Below are 23275 nucleotides of genomic sequence, written 5' to 3'. Positions count from 1 at the left end.
GAGCGACTGAGTCATGTTCCTTCTGAAAGTCACACGTGCTTCTGGAGCATTCCAGCAAGTTCAGGAATTGCATAAATTTTCAAAAGTGTTAAGATTCTTCATGCATCACACTTTAGGCTGAGGTAACAGCACTAAGGTGAGCAGGGTCAGGTCATGCAAGAATCATCCTAGAGAGCATACTTAGGTACAGAGTGAAAGAATGTAGTCATAAAATGAGAATATTCATCTTGCAGGTCCACTTTAGTGAATGGATCTTCTCTTATATGACACCTGACATTGTCTGGTGACACTGGCTGAGCAGATGCTGTGTAACGTGAAAAAACACCTTGTGGTGTGCCAATTCCCCCTTCTATGAGAGGCTTCTTGGGGGCATAAAGGATGGCTGAGGTTAATACTGATTTTCTTGTTCCACGCACTCTGGTCAGTGAGAAGAAGCATGCATTTGTCCTCTGCTATCCCACTTGTACTCACAAAGGATCAGATCTCAACAGCACCAAAGTAAAAATCACTTTTGTGCCAACATAACTTTGCAGGTAGAAAGGGGCTGTAAATGTTTCAAGCGAAGAAGGTAATAAAGAATGGGGAGCTGAAATGGGGCAGAGAAATACTATTCTTTTTCCCTTCACTGTGAAGGGAAATTCTTTTCAGAAGAGATGGCCCTTTGCCGGTTATCTAAAAAGCAAGCAGCAGCATGCTGGCTAGCAACAGCCCTGGCTTCCAGCTGATGAGGCTTGATTGTCCTTTGTCATCTCTGAACTCCAGACTCCCACGTGCTGAGCCTTCCCTGTGCTGAGCTCGTAGCACTGTCCTATTATTTGCAAAGCAGTCACAAACTGCAGTTTTTCAGCTCTGAAGAAGTGCATGAGAGTGTGAGTATTTGCTGTACACATCACACAACACATCTGGAGCAACCAGCATCAGACAGGCTCTAGCAGATTCCCCATTTTGGTCCTGGCTGTGTCACAACCTGCTGCCCCTTGGCACTAACACACATGCAACGTGCCAACACGGGTCCTGTCCTGCAAAGCCAGAGCTGCAGGAGTGCACACACTGCTGCAGCTGCAATGTTTCAGTCCTGCAGGCTTGGACTTGGCTGACTCACCTGCACGAGCCCCAGGGTTTACCTGTGGGACTCAGATTCAGTCAAAGAAAGAAACTGAGAGTTTCTAGCCAGGCAGAGGCCTGGGAAAGAGCTGGAGAGAATGTAAATAATTCTTTATCTCTCTTGTTGTTCACATTGTTTATAGTTAAGTTCTATCACTGTGCGTCAAGCACTCTGCACCAATGCTGTGACTTGTTTTCACTTCAGAACCAAGAGAGTTGGTCCTCACAAAGCTCTGTATAAAAAAGCAGTGCATTTTTTATAAACTGAAGTTTTACTCTCACAGCCTTCTGAATCAGAGTCTTCTTCATTCCCATCCTGTCTCGACAGCGACATTTACCCATGCCCGTGTGACAAAGGGACACTGGTTCAACACTTTGTGCCTTATACCCACAGCTAGAGGTAAACCTCAGAGCACATGAATAACAGAAAGCTTTCTACACATCTCTTTTCAATGCTGTAATTATGTCTTATATGCAAGACAAGCAGTCAAATGTCAGAAAAACAGAAAAAGCCCAACTTTTCAGTTTTTAAGTAAAATATATTGTTTTTATATAACACAGAGAATCTCCACTTATCTCCTTCATTCATCACAAGCTTCATTTACTTGTTTGCTTTCAGAAACTGTCTTCCCTCAATACATCTGTTATTCCAAAAATGGAATGCATATAGTGAGTGGTTATCTCAATGTACATCTTGACATAAGAAGCTTCTAAGTACTTGAAAAGTAGTTGCTGAGAATGAATAGTGAAAGCCTCTCAGGTTTTTATTATTTATTTTACAAATTTTTTGATGCCAATTCTCCGAAAGAAGTTAGAATCTTTTTAATTCTTTTTTCCACTGTATTGCTAATGTGGCTAGGCAAAGTTTAAAAAGAGACAAATGCTTATCAAAAAGCAGAGCAAACTCAAACACAATACTTCAGAGATCTTACAAAATGAAAATGATGCTGAGCTCCAGAAGGATAAAACTGTGAGTAAGAGTAAGCAGAAACAACAGTAAAATCATATGTAAGGTAAAGTAATACTATATATCACAATTCACATGCACAACTACTTCAAGAAGACTGGAAGAGATGAGAAATCTGGAAAGCTCCAAGTTAATGATCTGGAGCACTCTAAACTAAGGTGCCACTTACCAGCACATATCACGAGTTTGAAATAATTTAACCTTCCATCTCAGAGGAAACAGCAATCTTGCACATCTAGAGTTTAAAGGCTTAACAAAGACAAATTCAGAGCTGCAGCTGAGCATGAGGCCTTCCTTGCTTCCACAGGTGTTTTGTATGCTTAGTCTTTGTTGCTCAGGTGTTTTGAGTATTTAATCCTTACACACAGAAATGCAAAACAGCAAAAGAAGATCCATACTATCTCAACCTCCTGCCAAACTGCACCTTCGGACACGTGCCTTTACTCTCCTTTGTTTAAATCACAGCTTCACCATGCATCTGAGCTGTTGTACAGCCAGCTATGAAATGATTCTATTTAGCAGATTAAACATGTAGAGGAGAGGAATGAGCTTAGGGAGGCACAAAAAGAAATCCTGCAGAAAGCTGTTCTGAGGAGTAGAAGGAAGCTCTTCACAGGGCTGAAAGAAGTCAGCTCTTGGCTAATCCATTTGTCTGTGGCTCCCTTGCTCCAGAGCCTCTCTCCTGTGTTACCTCCAGAGAACTACACCCTTTCTAGCAAATATATAATGTCATAAAAAGCAGAAAGCAACATTCTCCTCTATCCCACAGTCTCTGGCAGCAAAATCAGCTGTTTGCTCTGTTGCCTCATGTTTCACCCACACACACAGAAGTCAGGGATTTAACTTGCCCTTTCAAAAATTTATGCAACACAGACCCAGGTATGCTGCAATTCCTGCTAATTTCTTCTAAAAAACTCCTTTTTCCACTATCACTATCACTAATGTACTGCTAATATCTCCAAAATTGCTTGGGTCAGGATGTTTAAACTTTTCCACAGAAGAAAAAAGGGACAGTCTAGGTAAATAGAAATACTAAGCACTGTAATTATTTAAAACAGCAAAAAAGAACCCAGCTAATACTGGGTCACGTATCATAGGTGATAAACAGCCTGTCCTCTGATGTACAAGAAATCCTTGTAGTACATAAAAAACAGTTGTTCAATTTTTTGTACAAAAAAGTTTCTCTCTATACACAATGTATTTGCTGCCTACCTTTAAGAACACATGTAGGAACTGTCTGTCCAGTCACTGAAAGTGAATATAATGGACCATTCAAATTAATGTTTGTAGAGAAATTACTAAGTACTGTAAGTTTTAAAGCTGTACTTTACTGAACATATTAATAAAATGCTATTTCAAGCCATCCTGTTCATTTGTGTACACTAAAAAATCCTTTTATGAATGCAGGATCATTTAAACCCAATCACACTTATTTTTTTATTCTTTCATCCTTAGTCCTCAGGATTTCAATTCTTAAGCTATATTTTAACAGCTTGTCAAAAATGCCATCCCCTTCCATCACCAGTACTATTACAAAAATAATCTAGGGAAATAATTTTTACAGAGTAGTTCAAAAACTTCCTGCGATGGTCAAAAAATAAAATATTCCAGCCTGACATACAAGAGTATTAAAAAAAACCCAACCCACAATGCAAAGGCAGGAAGGAATGTGGTACACATTGAATCATCAATTTATTTTTTAAGAAGTACATCACAGCTATGAATAACATGCTCTAGAAAGCACTGAGCAACAAAAAGGAGAGTAATTCCCCACTGCACTCCTGTGATGGCATAACACATGAACAGAACTACAATCAGCTACAATCTTCTCAGAAACAGGTCTCTTATGTATCATAGGAAAAGCATTTCAGTGAAGTACCTGTCCCACAGAAGCACTTCAGGGAGGACTGCAGGTCATCATTTTTATATCCCAGCCACAGCACTCCTTCACACTTACCGTTCTCACAAATGCCTGCACAATTCCCACCTCCCAAATTCATGCATCTTATAAAGACACTGCTCTCTAAAAAACATTTTAGAAGGTAGAGGCTACTGTCTGAAAAACAGTGTTTTAAAATTTGTCACGGCAGCATGGCCATGGTGTGCAAAGACACAACTGCAACAATGAAATACACCTACAGACAGAGTGGCCCAGCACCACTTGTAACCTTCAACTCCTATTTATGAACACAAAAAGGGTCCCTGTGACACTCCCCACCATGAAACTTTGCAATGAAATTCATTCATCTACCATTCATCTCATATTATGGTTTTGAGTAAGTTGTTCAGGGAATGGGTCATCAAATATTTGGTTTACCTTCACAATATGCAGAGTCCCCTTGAACAGCGAGATAACCATTCTTGCATTCACAAGTAGCTTTTGTGTTCCAGTTTTTGCACTCTGAGTTTTCACCACACCTGTGCCCCTCTGCACAGAAGTTATGGCCTAAAAATACAAGGAACATGCAACAGGCTTTTAAAACATGTTTAGTTCAGATATTCAGGTATTTACATTGACTGCACTCAAAAACTTAGGCATTTTACATTCCAAATTCTCTCTAAAAATGTAGTTGGTGCACATAGACTTTTTGGATTTCTCCATCAATTCATTCTCATTAAAAAAAAAAACATTTTATTTGAAAAGATATTTGTATGACTAGTTTTATTCAGGAAAAAAGACAACTCCAAAGCAGAAAGCAATGACAATTCACTACTGTTCTATTGAACCCATGTAGCATTAAGTGCCTGATTGTCAGGAAGTGCAATGCTAATAAAATAACTTACATCAAAAGGATAATGAAGGGTAATATAAGAAAAAAAGCCTTCAAAATTCTCTTATTATGCTTTTAGTAGACCAAAATGAGACACTGCACAAAATTGTAGCGGTAGTCAAAGCAACCTCATATAATTCTTGTATAAGCCTTGTAATTCTGTCATCAAAAACCAGCTCAATTGTTTCTACAGTTTATAATTATTCCATGCATCATATTCTATCGAGGAGAATTTTTATTAATCTCTCCTTTTTCCTTCACGCAAATTCTCAGTAGTTTCTTTGTGAACAGTTTCTTTTATTCTAGAAATAGGATGAACTTCCCAACCTCCTTCTGCAAAGCTACAAGTGGCTGGAATTCTTTCTTTCTGATTTTCAGTGTTTCTCAGAGACATGTCAGCATCTTTCTCTGCTTAAGTCTAAAGTGAAAGTAATTGTAACTTCATCCCTAAAGGCACTCCACCAGAAGTTAGGAAATAACTTACATAATTTGACAACAGTTTTTTTTTTTTTCCTCCCTCCACTGATGTATATTTTGTGGATTTTCTCTATTAATATCCAAGAGCTCATTTCTATTTGTCTGAGATATATAAGCAGTCATTTTGGTAAATTCTATTTTGCATCCATTTTTTGCCCTGAAAGGAGGAAAAGCAGAAACCCACACATACCATCATCTATTGGTATTCCAGCTTTGCTTGTCTGAATACCAGAACAGATTCTGCCAGTTCTGCCTGGTCATAAAGTAGCAAACTAAAAGTTCTTGTTCATTGATCATAAACTTCCTAACACCCCCTAAAAACAGCTAAGAAAAACAAAACCTGGACTTCTAACATCTAAATGCCAGATACAGGTCTCTATTCATATCCCTTGCTTTGATATCATATTTTAATATATTTTTACACACACACTTCAGATGTCTACTAATCTAGCACTCAGGTTGTGCCAGCTTAGTGCACTCCAGACTTACGTGTCTGATCATCTAATGTTGAGTTCTGAGGTAAGTTTTTAAAAACGTTAATGCTTGTTAGCAGTGTCAAAATCCAATTCTACACTTAAACTTCAAGTTAATTTTATTAACAGCCAAGGTTTCTTCCTTGTGCTCAGCTGGCTCCTCCTTTCATTGTAATCCAGCTTGAGAAAAAGAACCAATTCCCTTAATGAAAACTTCCATTTTCCCTTCTGGTCTTTACTCATTTCACAGTCTGGTAAAAAACAACTCAAGTATTCCAGATCCAGCCTTGTCAAGCTGAGGTATGTTTCAGACTGGTAAAATAGGGTGCCAATACACTGCCTTTAGCCATTTATGCAATCATAGCATTTGAGTTCTCATTTTTGCCTTTATAATTGGAACGGAACACTGGAACCCATCCCCTCAAACTTACCCATTCAGCATCTGATTTATGCTCCCCTTGCAGGATTACTGTTCTCCTGGCATTCCAGATAACATCCAAGAGACAATCATATTTATAGAAAATATTTATATTTTCTTTGTCACTGTTTCCCCTAAGACTATGACATCCTAGTCTGTTTCCTGCTTCTTTGGAATAATACTTCTCCTTTGAGCTCATACACAGCATGAGCTTGATTTGGTAATTATTGGGTCAGAACTTCTGTAACATGGCAATGTACTTAGCTAGGCAATATGAAAATATCACGTGGATTGTTACTCTGTCTCAGGGTATTTGGTTTATATTTAGTTCTATTTCCCTCTCATCCAAACCTGTAAAAAACATTTCCATGTTTTAGTTACGAGAGCACTGGTACAACTTTCTGCAACAAAATTCTGTATTTCCAGGCTCTTTTTAGCCCAGTGAGTCAACATTTCACCTTATGATCAGCTCCTGGCAAATTTAAGACAATTAGCCAGGTCGATGGCTCCTCAGAATTAACTCTAATCACAAGTCCCAGTCCCAGATCAACCACTCTAACAGCACTTCTTCCCAAGCACAAGCCAGTGATTAATTTTCACATCACAGCCCTGTGAATCCTTCATTGTTTATTTGCCACCTCTGAAACCTATCTGCAGATATGATAGCTACCCTACCTATCCATTTTTTGTCACCTGTTTTAAAAAAAAAAAAATCCCTGGAAAAATCTGCATTGCTTTTGTTTCCTTTATCAACTCAAATATGAACAGTCTCCATCCAGAATCAGGTTTTCAAGCTTGAATCTATTAAAAGAGCATTGCATTAAAAAAAAATCTAAATAATTCTTTTAGTATGTTTTTTATATTTAAATAATAGTGAGACAATTTCCTATCTGTTAAAACTGCTGTCTAGAAGTGAGTTCACTTTCCAATAGCATTTCAGCAAACTTATTCAATATCTCTGTAAGTGGATAGCAGAAGCCATCCCTGCTAAGAGTACACATGGTGCTACAACATTTTATGTTCCCAAGCTTTTACAAAACAACTGTAATTTTAGGTTAAACAGCAGGAAAAAAATGTACTTGAGAGAACAGAAGAGCCAAGGTTCACAGCGCCTCTGTCAGAAAAAGTACACCATTGCCTGGATCAGAGGTTTTTCCAGAGATACTACTTTTTTTTTTTTTCAGCAAAAATGCAAAATTAGCACAAAAAGAGCCAAAAGATACGTATCAAGGAAGTGTGGATCTTGGATTTCTTGGACATTAGTCCAAATTCTTCCCAGCAAGAGTTTTAGAGCCAAATATCTGATTTTTATTAATTCTTTGGTGTGAAATGGCTCATAGGATTCCTTAAAAATACCTACAGAGATGCCAAAGCCACTTGCTGATACTGCAGTGGGATTCCTGAGTCTCACACAGGTGGGAGAGAGCAGAGGGCATGCATCTCCATTGCCCAGCCAAAATAAAAATTCATTCACAACATTCAGCAAAGTCTTATCTGAGACAGTCAGCTCCTCTCTAAATATAAGAATGGCTTAAAATAGAATCATCACAGCAAGCAGGCAATTGGAGAGGACTCAACAAAACCACAGAAAATCTTACACAGTTCTGATAATCTTAACTAATTTCAGGCCAGTACAGATGACACAGCAAGTATGAATTAAAATTACAGATGAATGCATTCAGAACAGATGCCAGAAACCATCTTCCCTGTGCACACACACACAGTCATAAATGTGCACAACAGCCCTACAAACTCATTCAAAACACAATTATATACTACCAGGGGAATTAAATATTGAAGAGTGTGTTTAGATTTTTGGTGGGCCTGATGACATTTGTTAATTCCTCAAACATTTCTGATAACATTACTCTTTTCCTTCATCACGGCTGCTGAAATTTTTGCTCCATCATTTTCTTAAGAAATACAAGTTTCTTTCTACTCCTTCATTCTGACTATAGAATGACCATTAATAAATGTACTAAGACAATTAGGAAACATGCTAGCAGCCACAAAATTCTCCCTTCTGCAGCATCAGGAACTTCACAAGTGGATAAACCTTAAGTGGCTCCAAGTCAGATATCTCAAATTAAACATTTATTCCATTTTGGGACACCTGAACATTGCTCTCATTTTTCCAAGAAATGTCTTCCAAGTCGTGGTTCCCAGAACCTGCTTTTGCAGAGCAGCATGCTAAGCTGTTTTATGCTGTCATTCAGTTATTTACATACCTAATATATTTGGTAATTGGGCTTAATTATTGATTGTAAAGTGCAAGAACTCATTCAAGACTACAGCTGCAATCAATACATTTTAGACCCATATCTCTTCCTACTTTTTTATGGTCAACACTGATGTGCCTCTCCTTGTTTCTGAGGGTTTCCTTCTAACTTCTGTACAGTTTTCTATATTTCTCACAATAGCCTTAGCTGTTCACATCAAAAACTGTAAAACCCCTGTTCTCTTGCTCTTCAAGGTATCCTCCATTTCACTGTTTTATATTAAGAAATCTCTAAAGGTGAAAAAAAAAATAAACTGTCATAATGCTTCTGTTAAAGCACTAGCAATGTTCAAAAATCCAAGGTAGTTTCAATCTCAAAATCTTTTCTACTGTTGGGATTTAACCCCACAGTTACAATATAAATGTGTAAGGTAAATCTGAAGGAGAAGTCACAGAAGAGTGTTAAAATTTGCATTACCAATTATGTCTTCCCATGATCTGAATCAGTTTTTAATGAGTCATGTGCCAAGCAGCACTTTGAGCAGCAGCTTTTACACCTCCAGAGACTGCAGTCACAGAACTCAGTGGTCTGACATAAAACAGAAACTTCATCCATTCTTTCAAGCTGTTCTATGAATGCAGAGCTTATTACACATTGCTTATCTGTGTGCAACAGTACAATGGTAACTAAACAGGCTAACAAGCTTAAAAAATATTCTTCTTTTTCAGATAGAAAGCTCTTCTAAATCCCAAGTAGTGCTACAACTATGTTTAGAAATAAACTCATTCATATTTATCAACTGCTATTAAATCTTAATAAATCTAAAACCTTGAAATAACTCCTCCCTCGTAGCAATAAATGGGAAAAATTCAATTTCTGAAGAGTCAAATCTCAGTTTCACAGCCAGGCAAGAAGAGATGAGAAACATGCACAACTGAAGAGCCTTCTCACCTTCTGACTGGAAAACTAAAAACCTTCCCAAAACAAAACCAAGCAGCACAAAGAAGGGTGGCAGAAGCCCCAGTTTTAGAGTTAAATTTTAGAATTAAATGCTGCTCCCTTCTGTAAAATGAACCCTTCACCTCATCAATAAGATTCTCTCTTTCCTCTTAACGAGTGTCAGCAGGAAATCTAAATCCATTCAGTCCCACCATACTACAGGACAGCAAATAATTATTTTCTCTAGAAACAAGACCACTCTCACTACTTCATTATTTCATCACACTCTTTCTTTTGAGAAGAGCACATCTGAAGTTGCTAAGGCTGTTAAGGCTATTTTAACATATTTAAAATTGTGCACATAACAACATAAAAATTCTCTCATGAAGTTTTATTTGAATCACTCATGCAAAAGAGAAAAAAAAATCCACTCTTTCAAAATTATACACTGTCTTTGGCAAGGAGAAAAACAGCTAAAGGGAACAATAAAACACTTTCATGACACTATTTTTTGTATTAGTTTTGTCCCTCGGCTATAAAAAATGTAGCAGGCATGCTGTAAGAAAAATGAGTGATTCTCAGAAGTAGCAGAAAATGTATTCTGTGACACAATTCTTTTTTGAAACTTGAAAATTAACAAAATTTTCTGTAAGTCTAAAAGACAGTTTAATAACAGCACATTGTCCTGCTGGAAAGTATAAAGTGGCCACATAGTTTAAGCAGACATTTATATTAAAGCACGGAGATGAAAGGAAAAACTGGATATATTCTACATAACAGCCAAGGATAGATCCCACATACAGATGTGGTGAGCTCCATTTATGCATTCAGCACATGAAATCACAAAAATAAACTGTCATTTTAAAGCAGAGCTCTTCCATACTACTCTCACCTTGCTGTACACCTCACACAACCACTTCCTTGAAATCTAGAAATTGCCTCTTAGCAATATACTATTACCTTCTGCTGTGCTATAAACTCATGGGGCAAGCCTGGAGAAGAGCAGGCTTTATTTGCTGTCTTTATTTTTCCTCCCATTTACAAACAATAATGACTATCTAGGAAGCCCACCAGCACTGTACATAACACTATTCAACTCTTTTCTCTGCTGATTCACAATTTCCACCTCCATAAACACCACAGATTTATGTTTTACCCTGCATAACCTATGGCACTCATCTATTATTGTGGTAAGTACTACAGAGATGGCTGTGGAGGGCACAGTCTTATACCACAGATTCATGAAGATTTTGTATTTCTGTGTTTTTCTTTCCTTCTGATGATCCCCTCATATTTATCCTTTCATTAAATGGAAATTCCTTTGCTGCAGCTAGAAAAGCACAAGATGCAAACCTGTCACCCTTGCCCAATTCAGCAAATATATTCTATAATTCTACAGAACTTGAAATTCAGTAGAAGTCTCCTGTTTCTACAACGACAAATACTAAAAAAACACAAACTGCTACAAAGCCCAGAACTAGCAGTCACTAACACGCATTGATAAACACAGAGAAATAATATTCCAATTTAACATTGCTAGTAAATTCTTGCTAAATAACCTGCTGAATAACTTAAGGCTTAGCTAAGGAGTAATGCAACAAATTAACTGCATCATCATACATACAATGTAAAATTTGCATATGATGTGCAAATGTGGCCTTGCAACAAATAATTTTGCTTATTCAGGACAGCAATTATTACAATATGTCTTCCTTACTGCTTTGGCTTGGACAAAAAGAAGCTGAATATAGCCTCTGAAAAAGTCAGTTTTGCAAACAAGAGAAGCAATCCATCCTTTCCCAGTAAAGGATATGCTGGCACAGTGCAGGATAAGAAACTGTGGCCTGCTTGCCATAACACAGAGCACCTGTTTACTTGAGAAAACCCATACCAAATATGGAATTCTCTATAAATACCCATTTTTAACAACAGCACATGATAAAATTATATACTACCACTTTGGGTTGCATGCAACCAAAGCAAGGTGTCAAGCAGCATATATTCTACTTCAAGATATAAAAAGAAACTTATGAGTGCTGAATTGAATTTATGCCTTTGTAAAGTTGACAAAATTAATCATATCTTTAGGCATCATTTTCAAAAGAATTTTAAAAAGCCATGATGAAATACAAAAAGAGGAGATACTGTTTTAGCAGCTAAAGCAGAACTGAAGTGAAAGTTTAATGTGTCAAAGTGAAAGCATTATGTACCAGAATTCCTGGGAAGAGAAAAAACAATTTCTTCCCTTGCTTCTAGAGATCATCACATAAATATACATATTCAATACATTATAAATAATGAAGCCAGTTTGGGAATGAATATCTAAAAAGAGGACCTATCACTAACAATAATATGGAAGTGAATAATTATGGAACTTATCTTCCATCAACTTTGAAGCTTTCATATTTCTAATCCTTTCAAGTAATGAATACATTCTTTTTCAATACTGCACTACATCAAACTGGGCCATCTGTTAAGAAGCATCATTAAGACATTGAGCCCTCTGAGGGACAGAGAAGCAACATTTATTGCTTGCTTAAATAGTTGCAGATGTTTCTAGAAACTACTAAAAAAAAATTAATGTGCATATTCTTAGACCATGACCCAACAGGAAGCCTCAAACATGCTGGTCCCTGCAACCACATGTATGTGTTTTTAAGTTCAAGGCCTAAGCAAATATTTAACCATGCATATTTGCTAATTAATATTTACTGGCAGAGGGAAAGGTTCGGAGCCCCTTCATTGCCATCTGCAATGGCACTGGAGGAATTTATACACAGGCAATACAAATATTCCAGATATTGCAGCAGACCTCAATAACCATCTAATCCTGCAAATGTCCAATGCTCATTTGGCACAGCTCTTGCTTGAATTTCTGAGGTGCATCCCTAAAGGCTGACATTGAGCCCTGAGATACCAGGCTCCCCTTAGGCTCAACTCAGCACCAAGGGAGGGATGAGGAACAGAGATACAATACACAGGGAAGGTTTGATTATTCACCCAGCAATTCACTGATTAGAACACGTTTTAAAAAGAAAGCTTGTTCAAGTCTTAACCTTGTGACACCTCATTTAAGGGGATTTTCTCAATTAAGATTTTAGTTATTGCCTGTTCAATCTGGTCCAGCCTACAGCCAGGACTTACAGGGCTGAAAGGAAGAGGAACTTGCATCTAAATATCTTCCAGAAGGAGGAAAAGTGAGGTTCTGGGCCCTAGAATTTTTTTTTTTCTTTTTTTTTTTGTTTTGCAGTGGTACTATTTCATTGTCCAGCTTAATTCATAAATTAGTCCTGAGAGTGTTCAGATCTAAATCAGCCTCCTAATAACCATCAAACTAGAATCCTAATGCTATTTTTGAGGTTTTAGAGACCTTGAAAAAACACTTTCAAAACCCTGCAGTTGCAGGTTTAAGCAACAAAATATATTTCTTTTTCAAATACAACATAATTTTAATAGGAATTTTTAGGAGATAATGGATCCTTTCTCCTTCAGCTCTTTTTTTTCTCCCTCCTCCTGCCCAATTCAGTGCAATTACAGCTTTATATCTGGTAAGTCTTCTAACCCAAAGGAGTATCACAGACTGGTTTTAGAACCATGAGATAATTAATATCTCATTAGAAAGGAAATGCTCCTATCAATGGATTCCCCCCTTGAACCAACAACTTCTATTCCTTCCAAGCTGGCTTACCTCTACAAACACTGCAGCACTGGTTCTCTGGAAGAACGTGATCTTTTTCTGAGCAGTTCAGTGGTGGACAGGTCTCTGTCACTTTTACTAAAACTCCATTCTGAAAATAAACAACATTTTTAAAAATTACATTGGTGAAAATACATGCAGAGGCAAGGATCACATACTTTTCCATCCACAGCACTAGTAATCTCCAGTCAAAACCCTGCTAAATTAACAAGTAAGTTAAATTCATTTGTTCCACTATAATATCAAATCTAGAATAATCAACAGTGCATTTCTCTGCCCAGCATAAAAAAAGAATTAAAAGACAGGCACTTCAGCTCAAAATTCTAAGCTAGTTTTACCAAATATGTAGTCTCAAAGTATAGTTTTCAAATATTTGAAGGAATTTAAGAATTTCATTCCAGCTTAAAGACAGTCTTCCTGCTTTCTGCAAATCTGAGCTTTATTCTTCTTATTTCACAGTCCACATACTTCACTGATAAGTTATTCAACTCCAATTTACACAGCAAGACCAGTATTTTCAAGTGTTGTGTTGTTCTGTTGTGTTCAATTACAAGAGCCTGCTCTTTAGAAGAAAACTCATCTTGAGAGATCCCTACAGAATCTGCTGTGTAAAAATCAAGCTAAAGACATTGCTATGGTTTTGATTTCTAGATTTAGAATAAGACTGTGATAGGAGGTCTAGATGCTGGTATAACTTCCTGTAATCATAGACATAGAGATTTCTTGGGGAGATTTTTCCATCAAATTTTACTCCATTTTCTCCCATCCAGCAGATCAGCCTCACTACGTCTCCAGACCAAACTGTTCTCCAGTGCTTTAATTCATTGTTTCTTAAAATCTTGTCCCAAAATAGCCTCCTCTTACTTATCCCCCTTCCAGCCTTCTTCATTTACTTCTTTTACAAGATTTACTGTTCAGCACCCCTTCTGCAACTATGCCATCACTGACAACTTGCAAGTGGAGCAAAAATTAACAACTAGGATTTTTGCTTAGTAGGAGCTACAGTAACTACCCCACAGGACTGTCCACACCTGAGTAATCTCATTTTCCAAGCTATGAAACTCCACTAAGAAAGCAGGCAGCCTGCTATGTTGCCAAAACACCTTCTTAACATCAGTCTAGTCCTCACTCTTCACAGAATATTTTTAATGACATCTCAGATGGCAGAACAAAAAGGCGGAATAAGAATTTCTGCTTTCCTCAAATAAAGAAATTTCATTTTCCAGCTATCATGTCTACTCAGAGAAGTTTAAAAATATGATCCAAACATAGGCTGATTGCCTTTACTGGCAAGTTTTACCAGTTGCTGTCATGAATAATGCTAAAAAAATCCACAGGCATCTGCTTTTCTTATTTTTTGTAAGAAAAAGCAGCTCCCTCCAGCAGCACAGAGGGCACACATCATCAGAGCAAGCGGCCAGAAGAACAGTGGAGTTAACGGAGTGTCCTGGCTTGTAAGATAAGCATGTGTTCTATTTGCCATCTGCTGGAGGTTGGGCAGTTTTCTTATCTCTTCCAAGAACAATGTCTCCCTCTGGGGAGATATCTTCTGTTAATGGACCATGGAATGACTCACGGCATGACTGGGAAAGTTCCATCATCCCACTGGGAGAAGTTCCACCCAGAGGGAGGAGCCAAGCACCCCTACCTGCATAAAATCAGCATTTTTGAGACACGAGGGCAGCCCTTCACTGGATTCCCAGAGGAGCAGCTTCTTCTCTGCTGGACTCCCAGAGGAAGACCAGGCCCAACTACTCCATCTCCAGACCTTCAGAGAAAACTCCACCCTTCTACTGATCCCCACTCCAGCAGCATTTCATCTGCCACTGCAGGAGGAGCAGCCACCATTTAACTGGACTATTCCCAACACCCTGACTCCTCAGAGTGTCAGGTTCCTGACTCTATCACTAGTTTTGTTTGTACTAATTACATTTTTTTTAATTTTTATTCTGTTTTTTCCTAGTAAAGAACTGTTATTCCCATATCTTTGCCTGAGAGCCTTTTAATTTTGAAATTGTGGTATTTTCCATTTCACAGGAGGCTCTTGCCTTCCTTCACAGACTCCTGTCTTTTCAAACCAAGACACGGAGGCATCCTGATCTCACTTCCACAAGGGAAAAGGAAGAATCCCCCGTGGTTGTCTGTGCAACTGCAGGATCAAAGGTGATAAAAGTACCAGACACGGAGCCATCACTTATTATCACCTTATCAAAGAACCAGCTAGAAAAGCTCTGGCTGTAACTCACTGCCTGTTTAAGCTCAGACAGGACAATTACAGCAGAAAGAGTAAAGGATGTCAGCACGCCAACAAAAAGTGTCGACTGACAATAAATCTGGCCAGGAAAATATGGCAAGAAATGCTATGAAACTCAAATGAGTGTCAGGATAAGTCAAAAAGCTAAAGACAAATTTATTCCAAGCTTACTGCTTCTTTAGTGACTCACAAGGAGATTAAACAACACAAATTGAGAATACCATTAATTTAATGACAGTAAGATTTTATTTCCTTAAGTCTTCTATTTTCTGAAGAATTTGCATCTTGGGAAAACAAATTAAATTTATTTGTAATTAAGTTTTAAAACAATTAAAACATTTCCATGTTGAGTATTCTTTGGGTTAAAATCAATTTGTTATAAGCTAGTATAGATCCAATTATAAGAATTATCATCATCAGATTTCAGATTTTATCCACTGAGATAAGTAAGAAGAGTTCACACTTCAGAATTATTGCTTCAGGCAGCCTTAGAAAAATTATTCCTTTTTATATTCAATTCACATATGTAGCAGTTGTAGAATGTGAATAGAAATAGATGTCAAAAAGACATTTTTTCTGGAATAAATATATCAAGCTTCAGTTGTGACATACAATCCACAAAGAATGAGATCTGGAGTCAAAAATTTACAACAAGATAATTAAATTTCTTGTAATTATCAAGGTAAGTACATTTAAAAAAGGATTGGATGTAAGCCTAATCAGTGACATCCATTGAAAATCTGAACAACAAACAGCTCATCTCACATGATCGGCTTTGAAAATTATTTTCAAGATTTCAGATAAGGCTATTTTGGTGGGTTTTTTTATTTCCTGTCTGAATTTATCTCTGCCCTAATTCCGGACAAGGAAGGGTTGATCCCTGCAGCAACCAGGAGGGGCATGGCCAGGACAGGAGGTTTTTCTACACCACCAAACCCTGAGGTGGGGCTGGTGGGGTCCAGAGGGAGCAGCTGGGTTTTGCTGCTCCCTGTGAATCGATCACCTCTTCCCTGTACCCTTTGTAATCACTATTATTGCTGTTACTGTTTATTTTCTTATGTCCTTGCTGCCTCCAGTAAACTGTTCTCATCTCCACCCATGATCTTACCCTTTTGTGCCACCAGATCTCCTCTCCATGCCAGCCAGGACAGTGAGAGATGTGCTCACCACACCCAGGAGTATCTCCTGAGCCACAACAATCTGGCGTTGATCAGTCTCTTAGGACACAGTTTCAAGCAGCAGCCTTAGTTGTCACCCTGAAGAAGCACATCGTTCCTTGTCTTTTTTACAAAAAACTTTTTAGTCAGCCTTCCTGAAAGCTGTGGGCCCTGTCCATCTTGTATGGCACACTGTGAGTGCCTGCTCCCAGCATTAATGAAGAGGCATTTATTTTTGTACCTTTTGCTGTCAAGCATGTCATCTGTTTATGAGCAGGCATCATGTCATTCACAGGCAGTCGATCAACTGCACATTCCCACACCAAGAAAAGTTATAAAAATCTTTCCACTGACATTCAGTGGCCCACATCACCATATGAGTAAAACAAAACAAAAAAAAAATAAACAAACCAATAAACAAAAAAAAAATCAAACACTTATTGAATGCAGAAAAGTGCAGTTATCAAAAGCTCATACACACTTGCATTTTCTGGCCTTCTCACCACAAGGGAGAGATGGAAAAGCTGGGAGAGATCAGCCATGCACCATGAGGATAAATAATAGACTGGAGCATCTCACAGGGAGAAAGGCTGGAGAGGAGAAGGCTCAGAGGGGATCCTACAGACACATAAATACCCAAAGGGAAGGTGCCAAGAGGATGGAGCCAGGTTCTTCTCAGCTGTGCAGTCTCCATCCTTGGAGAGACACAAAAGCCATCTGGACAACTGGCTCCAGGTAACCCTGCTCAAGCAGAAAGCTGGACAAGATGACCCTCAGAGGTCCCTGCAAATCTGAACTGTTCTGTGATTGTTAGAAATACCTGGGTGCTCTTTTTGTCATTGTAGATTCATCTTAAGAGTGTTTGTGGGCAGGATTCCAGCTGGGAATGGTTGTTCATGAGTAACATCTGTGCTTATGGTTAAGAGGATGTGCATCGTAAATATTTTTAGTCTGGATTAGTTTTGAAAAATTAAAAAAAAAAAAAAGGCCTCTCAGCCTGATAAAGAAAATCTTTGATCTAGCTGAATCCAGCAGTAGTAGTAGTATTTTTTTTAGATGGAAAAATCAATACAAGTTAAAAGCCTCTTAAGTTTGGATCAGTACTTATGCAAAGAATAAGGAATCTATCTTCAAATAAAAATTGAAACGTGAAATTTCAAGTTAATCTTTTTGACATTACTCACTTACAAATATATCCTCCTTTACAGACACGAAGATTTTAAAGTCATCTTTATTAACACTATTACACTGATGTGTACCCTCCACTGTATTCCTTCACGGATCAGCAGCTTTTGAAACTTGGTGTCAGTTTTTCAAATTTTGTACGGTCCTCCCCTATTACGAAGTCCCTCCTTTTTTCATACAACACCACATGGGACAGAAAACAATGACACAGCCACACTCTGACCCATCCTTCACCCTCCATCCAGGGAGCATTCCCAGCTGAGGCAGTGGACAAGCAGGTCAGACTTAGGAGGTCATGCTGAAGAAATATTGAATTAACCTCCTGCCAGAGACACACCAGCCCACAGAAACAGATGCAAGCACCCTCTTAGAAACTCTCCCCAGGCCAGTGAGGTTTAATGTTTTGTTGAAGCACAGGTGTGGACAGAACTTCCATTTGTTGGAGTTTTTCTGAAGGAATGCATCAAACAAGCTGGAGTCACCCAGGCTGCTTGGATCCCTCTTGCATGTATTCACAGGCAATGAACTTTTCAGGTCATAAGTTAAATCTAATTTATAAGTGAAATCTAATTCAAATCTATTTTGGCTGAAGAATAAATTTCAAAGGCAAACTTTCAGCTACAGCTTCTCTCACTTGGCTACCTACCTGTGGAACCTGTGGAAACACAAGCAGATTTTTACCCCCAGGTTAAGTGAGCTTGTGGTTAAAAAAATGCCATTGGACAGTGCTTAGGTCATTCTGAATACGGTTTTTTTATGGTGTAACATTCACAGATGTTTTGAATATTTATCAATACTGTCAATTAAGATGCAAATACCAACTGCAATGTTACTGTAATTAAAATTGTCATATTATTTTCCTTTTAACAATAAGCAAAATACAAAAGCCATTTTCATTATTTTACTCATTCTTAATAACAGATATTTGATGGCTGGTATTTGCTTTTAATCTTCCTGAATGAATTATCATACTCCTAATGATGAATATAACACTCTGATTTATAGCACAGAGAAGTCTCACAGATGTAACTCAGATCACCCTCTCTGGTTTCACTCCTGTTCTCATTTTATACATGTACTTTCACTCTCAAATAAACATTCTATGTCATCTTATAAATAACAGGCATCTTAGTCTTCCTTTCAAGGCAAAAACCTTGCCCACAAATTTGGATAAGCAGTGCTGAGCACCCCATAGAGCTCAACAGTAACAACACAAAGTCATTCTGCATAACAAGTTGTTTTCACAACATCTGCAACCAGCTATTGTCCATTTCCATTAGTGAACATAAAATTGCTACTCCATACACGGAGCTCCAAGCACAACAATAACCAGATCACTGTAATCTTTTCCAGTGCACATTCACCAGCACTCCCTGAATGGATCTAACACAGCCTCCATTCACCTGTGCTCTTGAATACTTACTATCATAGCCCAAATGCCATGAATTTGCTAAAAAGAATTCAGTCCTCTCCAATACTCTGTAATTTACCTCAATTATTAGAAGAGCTATATATAGTTTGAACAATACTAGGGAAAATATAGACTAACCCACACAATATAACAAGAAGGTTGCTTCAAATTTTAGCAATTTGGCTGAAATAAGTAATTTGCTCAAGAGGCTGTTACTTTTTTCTAAAGCTCATGAAAGCAGAGATAAGAGAAAATATTCTTCCAAATCATTTTTCCCATATTTTCTTATCCTGCAAGGGTCATATTCCTGCCTTGTTTTCCTATTTGTGGCTTTCAGTGACTTCAAGGTCACCTTTTTCAAGACAACAGATGTCACATTTGCATGAAGGAAGCCTAAAGAAATGCACTAACTTTTCACTGCCACTTCTGCACACCACAGATACATTTAAAAACAGGAAAGGTTTATACAACTGAAACTTACTCGACATTCCCTGCAGCTCTTGGTTAATACTCGTTGACCTTCTGCTAGCACTTTGCCTCCATAGATACACTTTGCTGTAATTCGAGAGGAGGGAGATTAAAAATTAATTAAATCAGTATTTAAGCAGCAAATAAAAGCAAGGTATAACAAAGAAGTAAAACCAGTATTCACATACACTAAAAAAATATCAATACACTAAAGATAGGATTCATTTTGCTTCCATCAGAAGTCAATCAGTCATTATATCAGTCATATAATTACAGGAAAAGTAATGAACAATAATTTCATTTTAAGAGAAAGCAGCCTCCTTACCCAAACTAAAAAGAGGGAATAGGAGCATAAAAAATATGTCCTGGACTAAATAACCCCATTCAATAGAAAATGTTTTCACTACCAATATTGTGTAGTTGCATTATTTGCATTATTTGTGTTACCAGAGGTCCTCATGACTCTCTTAAAGAACTGGAGACATTTATCAGCGTCCAGTTCATCACAAGAAAAATGTAAGCACAGATTTCAATTAAGCCTTCATATTTTTTGTGGGCACAAAGGTGAACTCTTCAGCTTACTGGAGGACTGCACAAACAGATTGGATGCAGTGAATGACTACTGAATCAACAAACTGCAAAAATCTATTCCAGGAAAATATTCTTCAGGCACACATGAAATATGTAGGATTTTCCCAGGAAACTGAACTCCTACTGCAAAACTCTCGTCTGAAGTTTTGACCCTTCTGCCAAAGATAAGTGGCTCCACAAATGAACCAACAGACTGAAACAGAGAGGTATGTGGTCATTCCTCACTCACTCCATGGCAAAGTCACCTAGCCTGGCACTACTGCCACCAGGAAGAAGGCAACGGGCATCAGGGCCACAGCAGCAAACAGCTTGGTCAATTATGACCAGAATTATCACAGTCCCCATGCAACTACATGTTTAAATTCCAATTCCAGAGAAGGACAGTAAATCCATCAATTAAAGTGAGCAGCTGGACTGTTATGATCTCACACAAATCAAGTCTCCACTATGAAAGTGCCCTACATTACAAACTAGATCAATGATAGACACTGACAAAATAACTTTCTGCTGTGGAATTTCAACTCTTTCTGTACCTGGCCACTAAAAGTCTGACCTGACACCCTGAAAGGAAAGCTAAAAGGTGTGAATTCTGTGCTGGAACTGAACAGTGCTTTAAAGTTTTGAGAGTCAAGCCACTTGCACAGTGCAAGTGTTCAGAGCAGTCTGTTCCCAAAAGACACACCCTATCTAGGACTGTTCCACCCTAATTTCCCTCCTCAGTGCCCAGGTAAGGGAAGCACTCACAGGTGTGTCCCCCTGACAGGTGATGCCAATAGTTCCACAGCAGCAACTCTCACAGCCAGTTTGATTCCCAAATTTTAAGCAGAAGAGACTGCTAGATCAATCTTCGTGAACCTTCAGACATAAATTTGCTCCTAATGATTCTTTGTGAAAATGCTCATTTCTTAAAAAAAAAAGTGATTTACAATTTACAGGCTAACACAGTTTTCATCATCACTAAAGCATTTTAAAAGAGGCATCTTCCTCTTGGCATCCTAGTTTTCTTTGTTTTTCAAAAGCTGCCCTAGTTTTTATGCCTGCCTTGTTGTGATCTCACTTCTGAAGAAAACTTCAGATGAAGCAGCTTTGCTTAAATTAGGAATCCCCGTAACTATTTTTAGGAGAATTTGAAATAGACACCTTCCTTCCTTCTTTCTGTTTCCTGCCATGACTGCTTTTAACAAAAGAATGGACACACTGGAAAGCAAGTTAATGTATGATTCAGAAAAATTATATCTAAAATTATAGCTTTTTGCCAAATATTATTTTAAATGCTAACACAAGGTGGCAGGGATCAAAACTGAACTGCCTAAACCCCTTAACATATCAGACATTAGAGCTTTGCTCATTAACCCTTAGCTAAGATGGGAAAGCGTTCAATAACTCAGCCATTCAATAATCCCTAGAGACAGCAAATTACAACTGATGGTTCTATCAGAGCTAAATAGAAAAAGCACAGAGAAAATAACACCTGCAGTGCAGCTCTTTGGAAAACCTCTGCAATTACTACTATCTACCTAGAGGTGACTAACTGTGGTCCTAGCACATCATTTTGTCAAGGAGCTGGCATTTACAATCAATTTCAATCAACTTCCATACGTCTCTTCCCATTGACTGACACGCCGAGCTCCTGTCAGAATAACGAGTCAAGTTTGTGCCAATCACTGACAAAAGGCAAGTTTGATTGTTCATCTTTCCATTACAAAGAACAGGAACAGTTTACTCATGAGGGCATACACTGAATCTGCAATTTTGTGCCTTACAATTTCTTCGTGTCACATTTTGACCCTTGTGCATACATCCAGTTTCATGAAAGAATTTCCTAGACTTTCAGTGTTACAAATAAAAATATTTTGAGACAAATAACACAGGCCAGCATGGCCACTTTACCACCCAAGTACTCTGCTCATGAACATCTTTTAGTATGCAGAATATTCATGCTGACATATGAGAGAAATGAGATTACATGAGAAACAAGAGCAAGTGCAAGATCACAGCTAAAGGATATTTGTGCAAGGAACTAATGAATTCAATGACTGAAGAAGGGTGACAGAATGCTAAAAAAGTGTTATTATTTTCCTAATAAATCCCAAAATAATTCAGCATCCCTGTCCTAATAAATTATTGAAAAGCTCATGCATGACATTTATGCATCTTCCAGAACAGATCAGGGGAAAAAGAATTTGTGCTTCTTAAGGTAGGACTGGCATTTGTATACAGCTAAAATTTTCATACATAAATTGTCTTTGTTCCTTGTACTACTATTAAAGTAACCAATATTGAATATTCCTTCTGTGAATGTTACTTAACAGCTTTCATTCCCAGTAAAAGGAACTGAAAGCTGATAATAACACCAATCACAAAATGTACTTAGCTTTTCTTTCTTCTCATTAATTTATTTGGAAATTAATTACAGCAAACTACGGCTCCACACGGCGATGTTAAGCCAGGGTCTGATATATTGTCATGTTTATTTTAAAGAACAGTCTTTTAACTCGAAATAAAAGATAGGCGAAAAGATAACAGCTTGGTTAGTTACAAATCACAAAAGAAAGTTCAGACTATAGACTTGGTGCTCCTCAACATCAAGAGGAGACACCAACTGGAGCCAAGTCAGTCTTCCCAACAGGACGAATAATTTTATACTAAAAATAGGTAAAAATAGTACCTCAGAAATTTGTAATGCTTGTTCATTTCTCAGCAATTATTTATTTTCTTCCTAAACGTGAGGTTTGCATTCAGAGTCATAGTGTTTGCCACTATGCCTCACGTTACCTGAACCACCAGGATCTCTGGAAACCATTCCGAGAGGTGCCTGCTGGCAGGACAAGGAGAAGTGTGCTGGAACAGAAGGCGAAGCAGCCAGGTCTGCGTGGTGCACTCACCCTTGCACACCTTGCAGCACTGGCTGTCCACGTGCACGGGCAGGGCATCGGGAGGACACTCCAGAGGGGGACAGGACATCCTCCGGCACTCCACAGCTCCGCCCTGAGCAAAGGGGTCAGCACAAAATTCAGCCACGGCTGCGCGACGAGCGAGTGGTTCACACAAAACACTAAGGACTATTTAAGTAAATGAAAACACCGTTCTGGATCACAAACCTTTAGTGACAGATTTAATCCCATCCAACTACAAAATTAATCA

General features: G+C 38.1%; 1 protein-coding gene across 3 annotated transcripts in view; it reads right to left on the bottom strand.

The window, feature by feature from the left end:
* Window positions 1-23275, bottom strand: part of NELL1 (neural EGFL like 1) — a 286520-nt gene that overhangs the window by 195371 nt on the left and 67874 nt on the right. For all 3 annotated transcript variants that reach the window (XM_021528531.4, XM_021528532.4, XM_021528533.3), the window contains exons 9-12: window positions 23017-23119; window positions 19554-19627; window positions 13057-13156; window positions 4389-4517 (exon numbers count right to left, since the gene is read on the bottom strand). In XM_021528531.4, the coding sequence (XP_021384206.3) occupies window positions 4389-4517; window positions 13057-13156; window positions 19554-19627; window positions 23017-23119 (406 nt within the window). The remainder of the gene's footprint in view (window positions 1-4388; window positions 4518-13056; window positions 13157-19553; window positions 19628-23016; window positions 23120-23275) is intronic.

This window comes from Lonchura striata, chromosome 5 (assembly GCF_050655825.1).
Source record: "Lonchura striata isolate lonStrDom1 chromosome 5, ASM5065582v1, whole genome shotgun sequence".
Lineage (NCBI taxonomy): Eukaryota > Metazoa > Chordata > Aves > Passeriformes > Estrildidae > Lonchura > Lonchura striata.
The sequence above is the reverse complement of the archived record's forward strand: the minus strand, read 5'-3'. Positions and strand labels throughout refer to the sequence as shown.